This window comes from Scyliorhinus canicula, chromosome 8, assembly GCF_902713615.1.
Source record: "Scyliorhinus canicula chromosome 8, sScyCan1.1, whole genome shotgun sequence".
NCBI classification, from domain to species: Eukaryota; Metazoa; Chordata; class Chondrichthyes; order Carcharhiniformes; family Scyliorhinidae; genus Scyliorhinus; species Scyliorhinus canicula.
Genome location: NC_052153.1, coordinates 51,926,042 through 51,938,937, shown reverse-complemented (window position 1 = coordinate 51,938,937; position 12,896 = coordinate 51,926,042). Strand labels below are relative to the sequence as shown.

Below are 12,896 nucleotides of genomic sequence, written 5' to 3'. Positions count from 1 at the left end.
CTGGGGACATTGCCCTCTGGGGGCCTCGACACTGAGATGATTGATGTGGAGGTTTCGGAATCTGACATGGAGACTCAGAAATCCGAGTTTTCAAACGACAGCCTATGCCAGGGGACGGTCGCCAATGGTGTCCCCAGACGCTTGATGGAAAAACAACTTTTCCCAAAACACTACACCCCCCAACACAGCCCCACAACAGCCCAAGACGCAACCATGGGCAAAGCGGAGAAGATAACCTCCTCCACTCTTACGGACTTTGGGGGTGGGGGGAGGGATGTTATAACCCCCATGAGATCCACATGGATGACCCCACTGATCTCCCTGTCTGGTTCTTGGAGTACGAGCTCCCCCGCTGAGTGGCGGAGGCCCAACAGTGGGCGTGTTAATTCCCCAAGATAAAAGCTGGCCGAGGAAGGAGCCGGCATCTCAGGATTGTCCCGGCTGGGACTTGGACTATTACTTTGTTATTGCATTTCCTCGCGTGAGTAGAAAATAAACTATTTTTGACTCTTTTTCGGCTCTCCTCATTGACTACAATAACGGCAACGGTTAAGATCAAAGTAAATGTTCTGCAGATATCCTTGGTTGTGAAACTTCAGCTTTTGGCTGACATATATTAATGTTTTAGTTAAACTTCTCTAACGGGCGCCCTTGAAGAAAACCACATCCTGCCGTTAAAATTAAACACGTCACACTTGCTGCTTTTCCTGTCAGTTTGGACGTTTTTAAAGACTACATCTGCTATAGGCTCGAATTGACAGAATTTCAGAAGATGATTTCATACTGTCCAATCTGTGGGAAACCTGTCTATTTTGGTAAGTGCGAGTCCCTTTGGAAATTTGCAGCCGAACTGAAGGAAGAGTTCAGTCTGTAATCGAGTTGGTGTAGCTTGTTCCTGCTCACTGTCGATACGGTGTTGTGCAACACACCAAAATTATTATTTTACAAAGTGAACAGTAATAATTAATATACAATCAAATGTGTTTTCCTAACGGTTTTGAGGACATGTCCTTTCTGTGACTGATTGAATTCAGCCAGGCTTTTTGAGTTAAGACAGACAACAAATTGCAGAAATACTGGTGATCGTATTCTGGCCCAGTAACTATGGCTGTCCAGATGACAAGTTCTTGGCTTGTGAGGGTGGCTTCAATACCTTACTGTTAAACTTTTCAAGTTAATCAGTACAAAGCAAAGTTGGATGCTAGTAAAATATAACCAAAATAATGATAATTTCCCTCCATATACAGTAACTTCATTTGAAGCCTACTTGTGACAATAAGCGATTTTCATACAGCGAGTGCCTTGCACCATGTAGTGAGAAAGAGGAAATGGGCTTTGAGCTCCTCATCTTACACCTGTTGCTAGAGGAAGGAACTGGTCTTTATATTGAGTGCATTGTCACTGCACAATTAGCAAATATTAAGTAGCATAAAAGTCACAGTATCGTTCCTCAAGGAAAATCTCATTGTAGTGACACCCAGTCTCAAAAAGTCAGCCATCAGACACCATTTTAAAAATTGCAGATTCGAAAGTATCTTCAGAATAACATTGCTAAAACAAACTGAAGGATAAATTGGTTACACAGTGTAGCGTGTGTCAGACACCAGATCAAAGATGTCTGAAGAAGCGGGAGAATCTCTCTCGTCTGCAACGCAGTCGACATAAATCAAATAGATTTGGGCATTTTAAACATACAACTTTAAATTACTTCAGCTGCGAGTGGTGATTTTCCTTTTAAAAGAGAACCCCTCATTACCCTTGTTTCTTTTTGCAGCGGAGAGAAAGCGATCTTTAGGCAAAGACTATCACCCCCTTTGTCTAAAATGCTACCGGTGCAAGCGCCAGTTAAGTCCGGGACAACATGCAGAGGTACGTAATGTCTTGGGCCTCCATCTGTTTGTCCAGTATTTTACTGTCTAGCTGTATTGTTCCTATAATCTGTCTCTTCAAGCTTGCTCTGTAGCTGTTGTCTCCTTGAGGGAATTGTAAGCAATCAGAACATCTGGGGCTTTCTTTTTAATCACGAGCATCAGTATCTTTTCCCCCCATCTACATATGGAGATGAAACTAATTATGAATCATCTTGATCTGAGTTAAAATTCCACTACTGGGATTCTTCATCATTTACATGGCTGGACTTCTGGGAGAATATGATTCTCATCAAGGTTGCATGCTTAAACAGTGGGCATGTTATTATTGCTGGTTTGTGTGTTCGATTGAATATGTGTTGTGTGCTGGGGTCTGTGCTTACACATCAGTGTAAATGGGCTGCTGTAACAGCAACGGCCACTAAGGTTGTTTGGGACAAATAAAGGTACAAATTCAAAATCACACTGGCTGATGTCAGCTGCTCTCCAGGATGAAAGCGCGGATTGCAAATGAGGGCATTTTAAAATGAAGGTTTCGCACAAGTTGCAGGCTGAATGGTAATTCGAACCAGACCGATCGCTCAGTCATTCGAAATTGAAATGCTTTATGCAAATCGAACTTTGGATATCAAAATGTCTATTGTGGACATGCATTTCAAAAAGAATAATAGATTCCGACTTCCAGAGATTTCAAAGTACAAATGACAAAGACTGCAGTTTTGTGCACACGTCTTTTTATAAAGAACTGTAAAGTGCCTCAGAATCTAATTCTTTGAAATTACAGTAAAAATTCATTCAAACAAAGCAAATCCAGCATAAAAATTAATGCTTTAAACTTATTTCATGTGTATTTCTTTGTTATGGATATGTCGAAGCATCCATCACAAAAAGTTAAAGGTAAATACAATATGTAGGAGTGCTGTAGCTACTGTAAAGCAGGGTATTATGCTTCAGTAATACCTTCTCCCTGGGTTGGCTGGCAGAGGGAACATTCAAAATGAATTCTGGTCTCCAAACAGGGGACTGTTTAAATTGATGTAGCTAAAAGAGCAGGAGATCGCTCCTGGTGTGCTTGCCAACATGTATCTCTCAATGAACCTAATTCAAACAGATTAATTGGTAATTGTTAATAACTGCTATTTGCGGGATCTTGCTGTGCACACATTGGTGTTGCTGAATTTCCCTGCAACAGTGACTACAAGCTGGATTCTCCATCTCGCGACGCCGGAAATGCGAATCGCGATCAAGTGGAGAATTGGACGCCGGCAAAAAATTAGTTTTGTGCCCTACGCCAATTCAGGCGCCATGCTCCTGTCCCTCCCCGGCGGCGAGAAAGAGGTTTGCGGCCTGCGTCTGCGGGGCATGCAGAACCGGCATTTGTATGCATTTAAATGTGATTAGCAGTTTAGACACTTCATGCTCTGCCCTTCCGCGATGCTCATCACCTCTCAGGTAGAGGTCCCGCGGGTGCAATTTACTACAAGCATTTACAAATGGACACTGGGCACCATGGCTGCAGAGGGGGAGCAGGAGGCTTGACATACATATCAAAGACACGCAGTACCTGTTCCTTGAACAAGTTCCACATTTCACTTGTGTCCTTCCCTGACAGCCTATGTTCCTAATTTCTGCACTTCAATTCTTGTCTGACAGCATTGTTACCCTTCCCCCAATTATAAACCTTGCCCTGTTGCACGCACCTATCCCTCTCCATAACTAAAGTGAAAGTCACAGAATTGTGGTCACTACTTCCAAAATGCTCCCCCACTAACAAATCTATCACCTGCCCTGGTTCATTACTAAGTACTAAATCCAATATGGCCTCCCCTCTGGTCGGACAATCTACATACTGTGTTAGAAAAGCTTCCTGGACACACTGCACAAACACTACCCCATCCAAACTATTTGATCTAAAGAGTTTCCACTCAATGTTTGGGAAGTTGAAGTCACCCAAGACTACTACCCTGTGACTTCTGCACCTTTCCAAAATCTGTTTCCCAGTCTGTTCCTCCACATCTCTGCTGCTATTGGGGGGCCTATAGAAAACTCCCAACAAGGTGACTGCTCCTTTCCTATTTCTGACTTCAACCCACATTACCTCAGTAGGCAGATCCCCCTCGAACTGCCTTTCTGCAGCTGTTATACTATCTCTAATTAACAATGCCACCCCCCCCCCCCACCTCTTTTACCATCCTCTCTAATCTTGTTGAAACATCTATAACCAGGGACCTCCAACAACCATTTCTGCCCCTCTTCTATCCAAGTTTCCGTGATGGCCACCACATCGTAGTCCCAAGTACCGATCCATGCCTTAAGTTCACCCACCTTATTCTTGATGCTTCTTGCATTAAAGTATACACACTTCAACCCATCTCCTTGCCTGCAAGTACTCTCCTTTGTCATTGTTACCTTCCCCACTGCATCACTACGTGCTTTGGCGTCCTGAATATCGGCTTCCTTAGTTGCTGGACTACAAATCCGGTTCCCATTCCCCTGCCAAATTAGTTTAAACCCTCCCGAAGAGTACTAGAAAACCTCCCCCCCAGGATATTGGTGCCCCTCTGGTTCAGATGCAACCTGTCCTGCTTGTACAGGTCCCACCTTCCCCAGAATGCGCTCCAATTATCCAAATACCTGAAGCCCTCCCTCCTACACCATTCCTGCAGCCACGTGTTCAACTGCTCTCTCTCCCTATTCCTAGCCTCGCTATCACGTGGCACCGGCAACAAACCAGAGATGACAACTCTGTCTGTCCTGGCCTTTAACTTCCAGCCTAACTCCCTAAACTTGTTTATTACCTCCACACCCTTTTTCCTACCTACGTCGTTGGTACCAATGTGCACCACGACTTCTGGCTGCTCACCCTCCCCCTTCAGGATCCTGAAGACACGATCCGAGACATCCCTGGCCCTGGCACCCGGGAGGCAACATACCTTTCGGGAGTCTCGCTCGTGACCACAGAATCTCCTATCTATTCCCCTAACCATTGAATCTCCTATTACTATTGCTTTTCTATGCTCCCCCTTCCCTTCTGAGCCCCAGAGCCAGACTCAGTGCCAGAGACCTGGCCGCTGGGGCCTTCCCCCGGTAGGTCATCCCCCCCCAACAGCATCCAAAACGGTATACTTGTTTTGAAGGGGAACGGCCACGAGGGATCCCTGCACTGTCTGCCTGTTAGTTTTCTTTCCCCTGACTGTAACCCAGCTACTCTTGTCCAGTACCTTGGGTGTGGCTACCTCCCTGTAACTCTTCTCGATAACCCCCTCTGCCTCCCGGATGATCTGAAGTTCATCCAGCTCCAGCTCCAGTTCCTTAACATGGTCTCTGAGGAGCTGGAGTTGGGTGCACTTCCCGCAGGTATAGTCAGCGGGGACACCAGTGGTATCCCTCACCACTCACACCCTACAGGAGGAGCATGCAACTGCCCTAGCCTCCATCCCCTCTTACTTTACAGAATTAGCTGCCCCGTGGACCAACTGGACCTCCGCCCTCCGACTCTGCTGCCAGTCAGCTGTACTCTAAGCTCCTGGCTCCCTTCACGCTCTTTGATAAATATAGGAAATAAAATGTAAGGAGCACCTTACTCCCTCCTCACCTAACTCCCTCAGTCACCAAACTCTCACTGTAGCACTCAAATGCCACAAGCTCAGCACTCCCTCAGTCACCAAACTCTCACTGTAGCACTCAAATGCCACAAGCTCAGCACTCCAGTGCAAACAAAGTCTGCACTGTATCTAGCCCCTATTTATACTGTGACTCTAGCTTCTAAAAACTGGCCTAATGCAATTAACTAATTAACAAGCTCCAGCTGCAAGTAAGTACAAGTAGAACCTTGTTTAAAGCTGATTCAAAATTCACCTTCTTATAGACCAAACAGCAACTTTTAAGTTAATTAACTAAATAAAAGAAATACTAGACTTTAAATAAAAAAGAATCCTTATACTCCCTCAGTCACCAAACTCTCACTGTAGCACTAAATGCCACAAGCTCAGCACTCCAGTGCAAACCCATTGGACAGGAGGATGAAATTAAAGAGATATGGGAAAAGAGTGGATAAATTGTGCATGGAGTCAGAAGAGGTAGGAGAGGCGTTGAATTAATACTTTTCTTCAGTGTTCACCAAGGAGAGGGGCTATGTTTTTGAGAATAAGAGTGTGATACAGGCAGGTAGGCTGGAGGAGGTAGATGTTCTGAGGGAAGATGTATTAGCAATTTTGAAAAACCTGAGGGTCAACAAGTCCCCTGGGCCAGATGGGATATATCCTAGGATTCTTTGGGAGGCAAGGGATGAGATTGCAGAGCCTTTGGCTTTGATCTTTGGGTCCTCACTGTCCACGGGGATGGTGCCAGAGGACTGGAGAGTGGCGAATGTTGTTCCTCTGTTCAAGAAAGGGAATAGGAATGACCCTGGTAATTACAGGCCGGTTAGTCTTACTTCGGTGGTCGGTAAGTTAATGGAAAAGGTCCTGAAGGATAGGATTTATGACCATTTGGAAAGAGGCAGCTTAATCAGTCAGCACGGATTTGAGAAGGGTAAGTCTTGCCTCACAAATTTGATTGAATTCTTTGAGGAGGTAACTAAGTGTGTAGATGAAGGTAGAGCAGTTGATGTTGTATACATGGATTTTAGTAAGGCGTTTGATAAGGTTTCCCATGGTCGGCTCATGAAGAAAGTAAGGAGGTGTGGGATAGAGGGAAATTTGGCCAATTGGATAAGTAACTGGCTATCACATAGAAGACAGAGGGTGGTGGTGGATGGAAAATTATCAGACTGGAGACCAGTTACCAGTGGTGTACCACAGGGATCAGTGCTGGGTCCTCTGCTATTTGTGATTTTTATCAATGACTTGGAGGAGGGGGCTGAAGGGTGGGTCAGTAAATTTGCTGATGACACCAAGATTGGTGGAATAGTGGATGAGGTGGAGGGCTGTTGTAGTCTGCAAAGAGACATTGATAGGATGCACAGCTGCGCCGAAAAATGACAGATGGAGTTTAACCCTGATAAGTGCGAGGTGATTCATTTTGGTAGGACAAATTTGAATGCAGATTATAGGGTCATCGGCAGGATTCTGAGGAATGTGGAAGAACAGAGAGATCTTGGGGTTCATGTCCACAGATCTCTGAAGGTTGCCACTCAAGTGGATAGAGCCGTGAAGAAGGCCTATAGTGCGTTGCCGTTTATTTTATTTTTTTTAAATAATTTTTATTGAAATTTTTTGAAAAATGTATAGCAACAGAACAATAATAATAATAACAATAATAAACACCCCCCCGGCACCTGTAACAACGCATATAACGAACCCCCCCCACTCCCCCCAAACCCAATAAACAACAAAATAAATTAACAATAATTAAATTAACATAAACAATACCCCCCTCCCCCCCGGGTTGCTACTGCTGCTGGCCTAGTTCCTTATTGTTGAGCCAGAAAGTCGAGGAAAGGCTGCCACCTCCTAAAGAACCCTTGTACCGACCCCCTCAGGGCGAATTTGACCCTCTCCAGCTTAATGAATCCCGCCATGTCATTGATCCAGGTCTCCACGCTTGGGGGTCTCGCATCTTTCCACTGCAACAAGATCCTCCGCCGGGCTACTAGGGACGCAAAGGCCAAAACACCGGCCTCTTTCGCCTCCTGCACTCCCGGCTCCACCCCAACCCCAAATATCGCGAGTCCCCAGCCTTACTTGACCCTGGACCCTACCGCCCTCGACACCGTCCTCGCCAACCCCTGCCAGAATTCCCCCAGTGCCGGGCATGCCCAAAACATATGGGCATGGTTCGCTGGGCTCCCTGAACACCTAATGCACCTGTCCTCACCCCCAAAAAACCTGCTCATCCTCGTCCCGGACATATGAGCCCTGTGCAGTACCTTGAACTGGATGAGGCCAAGCCTCACACATGAAGAGGAGGAATTCACCCTCTGCTCCCCCGGCTCCACTTCCCACTGGCCTATATGATCCACACTGCAAGAGGTCCTTATCCCACTTCAGGATCAGGGAAATCAGCGCCCGTGACATCGTCGGGGGCAAAACACCCCCCTCCCATGCCTCGTTAAAGGTCCGAACCAACAGGGGGCCCAACAGGTCCGCGTATTTCTTATAAAATTCAACCGGGAACCCATCCGGTCCCGGCGCCTTCCCCGACTGCATGTGGCCAATCCCTCTAACCAGCTCCTCCAACTCGATCGGTGCCCCCAGTCCCTCCACCTACTCCTCCTGTACCCTTGGAAATCGCAGCCTGTCCAAAAAGCTCTCCATCCCCCCCCCCCCCCCCCCCCCCACCCCCCCCACCACCGGCGGCTCCGACCGGTACAGTTCCCTGTAGAAGTCCCTAAAGACCCCATTGACCTCTGCCCCCTGCTGCACCACATTCCCACCCCATCCTTCACTCCACCAATCTCCCTAGCCGCGTCCCGCTTGAGAAGCTGATGCACCAGCATCCTGCTCGCCTTCTCTCCATACTCGTAGACCGCTCCCTGCGCCTTCCTCCACTGTGTCTCCGCCTTTCTGGTGGTCAATAAATCAAACTTGGCCTGCAGGCTACGCCGTTCCCCCAGCAATCCCTCCTCCGGGGCCTCCGCATACCTGCTATCTACACTCAACAGCTCCCCCACCAGCCTCTCCCTCCTCTCCCCCCTCTCCCTATGGGCTCGGATGGAGATCAGCTCCCCCCTAATCACTGCCTTCTGAGCCTCCCACACCATCCCCACCCGGACCTCCCCAGTATCATTGACCTCGAGGTACCTCTCGATGCATCCCCGGACCCTCCTGCACACCTCCTCATCAGCCAACAACCCCACGTCCAGACGCCAAAGCGGGCGCTGGTCCCGCACCTCCCCCATCTCCAGATCCACCCAATGCGGAGCATGGTCCGAAATCGCTATAGCCGAATATTCGGCATCCTCCACCCTCGGGACCAGCCCCCTACTCATGACAAAGAAATCAATACGGGAATAAACCCTGTGCACGTGGGAGAAAAAAGAGTACTGTGTTGGCGTTTATTAACAGGGGGCTTGAGTTTAAGAGCTGTGGGGTTATACTGCAACTGTACAGGACCCTGGTGAGATCACATTTGGAGTATTGTGTGCAGCTCTGGTCACCTCATTATAGGAAGGATGTGGAAGCATTGGAAAGGGTGCAAAGGAGATTTACCAGGATGCTGCCTGGACTGGAGGGTAGATCCTATGAGGAAAGGTTGAGGGAGCTAGGGCTTTTCTCATTGGAGCAAGGGAGGATGAGAGGCGACTTAATAGAGGTTTATAAGATGATGAGGGGGATAGATAGAGTGAACGTTCAGAGACTATTTCCTCGAGTGGATGTAGCTGTTACAAGGGGGCATAACTATAAGGTTCGGGGTGGGAGATATAGGAGGGATGTCCGAGGTAGGTTCTTTACTCAGAGAGTGGTTAGAGTGTGGAATGGACTGCCTGCTGTGATAGTGGAGTTGGACACTTTAGGAACTTTCAAGCGGTTATTGGATAGGTACATGGAGCACACCAGAATGACAGGGAGTGGGATAGCTTGATTTTGGTTTCGGACAAAGCTCGGCACAACATCGAGGGCCGAAGGGCCTGTTCTGTGCTGTACTGTTCTATGTTCTATGTTCTAAATGTAATTTATATTACTTGTTGACGGTCAATATGGATACGTTACACTGAATGGCTTATTCTGTCAGGAACTTGTGTGTACTTTATAATTTCTAAATCATTCTAAGATCCTGCGTGCGCTTATGGGTGAGCTTCTCCGTTTCAGAGACTAAATACTGACGCCGGGACTGAATTATGGGTATTCTACAGTCCCCATGGTAGCGCCAGTCCCAGAGCCAGTCCGACATTCTAATGGACTAGCACCGGCGACACATGGAACTAGTGAGATCCCAACGCTCACCGGCATGTGATTGGCCGACGTCAAGAGCCTGACAAGCTGCAGCTGCATATAAACACTCCACTCCCCATGCTCTCATTCCAGTCACGAAGATCCACCAATATCAACTGGGACTGGCCGCAGGTGGCAGAGGATGTGTGCGCCGTGGCCCCACTGCCGGGATCGTGCAGCAGTGCAGGAAAATGCTGCATGAGCTCCTCAGGGCTGTCAGGGTGAGTCGCCAGTGCCGTGCCTCTGGCACCACCCCTGTCCCACACACTGCATACACAGGCCACTGACTGCAGACCCCTTACGCTGCATGCATCGAGGTGTCTCATACTATGCATTATCTGTCCCCCAGGAGAAGGCGGCCCAGAACTGCAGGGAGCGGGAGAAGACTGGAGGGGGCCCGCTGGACCTGTGGCCCCTCACTGTCACAGAGCAGAGGATGATGGACCAGGTGGTTGGGGTTGGCGAGCAGGCAGTCGCTGAGGCGGAGATCAGCATCAGCTTTCCAAGTGAACCTCCAATGAATTGCCATGTCCTTATGGCATGGTTCACTGGGCTCCATCCACCCCAACCACAATTCAATGGCACATCTGCTGACGAGGCGGGACATGCTGGGGATCCGCACCTCCAGCCGCAACCCCACGACACTGCAGAGCACATGTCCGGGGATGACACCAATTTCTCGTCACCGCGAAGGTCGACATCCTCCACCATCCCAGAGGCAGTCACCAGGGTTGAGCACTATAATAAAGAGGCTCCTGGGGCACTATCTGGTGCGCACCAAACACATGTAGCGATATATCAGGTGGAGGTATGAATCCCCAAGAGGGCGGACGGTTGGCGGGTGGCCCGACACCAGGGACTAGCTGCCGTCCAGATAGGTCTTGCGCTTTTGAAAAGGGTGGTCCCATCAATGGTGGAGATGCAGAGCTGGGGCTTACAGGAGGGGTTGTCAGTAACCATCCAGTACCTGTAGGTGCAGTTGGAGGAGTCCAACCGGCAGCAGGAGTAGGAGGTGGTGTTGACCATGCGTGCCACCCAGGCCAAAACCGCACGGGTGGCATCTATGGTGGAGGACTTCGGTGCAAAGGTATCGACCGTGGATCAAGATGTCCAAAGCCCAGGGCATTCTATGTGGGCGTTGGCTGAGGCACTTGACAGGGTGGCCATGTCACAGGCAGCCATGTACCAGAGCAACATGGACATTGCAGCGACGCACCAGAGCTTGGCCCAGTCACAACGTGTCACAGCTGCGAGCGTCGAGGGCATTGGCCTGGCACTGGCTGACCTAAGTCAATCTATGAGTGATGTGGCACAATCCCAGAAGAACGTGGCCCAGACCCAGAGGGATGTGGCCCCGTCCCTGTGCTCCATGGCTGAGAGCATTGAGACCCTGGTCGAGACGAGAATGGGCCTCCAGGACTCGCAGCGCCAGGTTGTGGGGAAGTCGCTGGGGCTTGCTTCGGCCATGCCCCCATCCCAAGGAGTAGTCCGGGGTCCATCAGACACCCTGAGGGAGGAGGAGGTGATGGGGCCCGTGTCAATGACTCCTGCATGAGAGGTGCTGGAATACCACATTGCTTTTGAATATCTCCCCCCGGTTGGCCGGGAGGTGCGGGGTGGGAGTGGGTTGCTTATGTAGGGGTGGGACAGATGTTCAAGCTGGTGGCCAGGTTGCCTAGTCGGTGAACCTGGAGGTGATTAGATTGTCCCATGTGCGGCAGCCTTGGTGCTCACGTTGTGCAGGATCCTGTGGTTGGTCGGGCGCCAAGTCCTGCCCATCTTGGCCCTCCTCCGCATCCTCCTCATCAGATGAGGCCTGGCGTTCTTCCTCCTCCTCCAGCATGTTTCCCCTCTGCTGTGCGATGTTGTGGAGGACACAGCAGATCATCATGATGTGGGAGACTCTCCTGGCGCTATATTGGAGGGCCCCTCCAGAGCCGTCCATACAGCTGAACCGTATCTTCAGGACCAATTTACTGCTCGATTATGCTTCTGGTCGCTGCATGGGCGTTGTTAGAGCAGTTCTCCGCATTGATCTGTGGCCTCAGGATAGGCATCATCAGCCACAACCTCAGCGGATAAACCCTGTTGCCCAGCTCCAAGCCCCCACCCGGAAAAGCGCCTCTAAAGCGTTGGGAACTATCCAGTGTGCCAGGATGAAGGCGTTGTGCACATTGTCTGGGTATCGGGCGCAGATGTACATAATGTGCAGTTGGTGGTCACACACCAACTGCACATTGAGGAAGTGGAATCCTTTCCTCTTTGTGAAGGGCACCCCCTCATGCGGCAGTGTTCATGGGGGACATGCATCTCGTCAATCACGCCCTGAAGCTGGAGCATCCCAGTGATAGCAGTGAATTCCACGGCCCGGGCAACCTGGTGGGCTCAGTTTATATTCAGGTGGATATATTGTGCCACCCGGGCATACAGGGTGAGATACCCTCAATTACGACACAGGAGAGAAGATAGGTAATTCAAAGGCTTTAATCATCTGAGAACTGAACAGCAGCCGAGAAGTGTGCTCATCACATGCTGCCGAGTGAGCCTCATCTTATATACCGTTTCCTGGGGGAGGAGCCAGAGGCGGAGTCCCCCAGGGTTCCAAGCCCGGTCTTAAAGGGCCAATGCATTAAAGGTAAGGTACCGTTACACCAGCTACTGATACCATTCATCACACAGGGCTTCCGTTACAGGGGTTACAGTGCCATCCCCGGGATGACATGTGCATGGCAGTCTGGGAGATCCCTGACAACTTCCCACTTGGTGCCTGGAAGGACCCCGTGGCAAAAACTTTTAGGGCAACCGTCACTTTGATGGCCAGCGGGAGCAGGTGTCCTCCCCCATAACCCAGCAGTCCAGATGCGCCACAATCCAGCAGGTATGCCGTACAGTCTCCCTGGTCAGCCGTAGTCTTCGCCGACACCTGCGGTCTGGCAGGTCCTCTAAAGTCTGGCGCTGCGGGTATATGCAAGCGCCTTCTTCCCATCCTCCTCGGCCTGTGGGGCAGCCAGCTCTCCATTATTACTGGCTGGCCCCTGCTCCTGTTGGGTAGGCTTCGGTTGTGCTGGGCCCTCCCCGAACGACTCCTGCTCGTCCATTCTCATTGCGTCCTCAAGGTCTGCGGTGGCTAGGCAGATGCCAACCCCTCCTGGTG

The 12,896-nt window shown here is 49.8% G+C and overlaps 1 protein-coding gene across 1 annotated transcript in view; it reads left to right on the top strand.

The window, feature by feature from the left end:
• The first annotated feature begins 522 nt into the window (after nucleotides 1-522).
• The window catches only part of zgc:195282 (uncharacterized protein LOC100192223 homolog), a 30,723-nt gene continuing 18,349 nt past the window's right edge, over nucleotides 523-12,896 (top strand). The window contains exons 1-2 of the mRNA XM_038804561.1: nucleotides 523-815; nucleotides 1,775-1,869. Of these exons, the coding sequence (XP_038660489.1) occupies nucleotides 773-815; nucleotides 1,775-1,869 (138 nt within the window). The 5' untranslated portion in view covers nucleotides 523-772. The remainder of the gene's footprint in view (nucleotides 816-1,774; nucleotides 1,870-12,896) is intronic.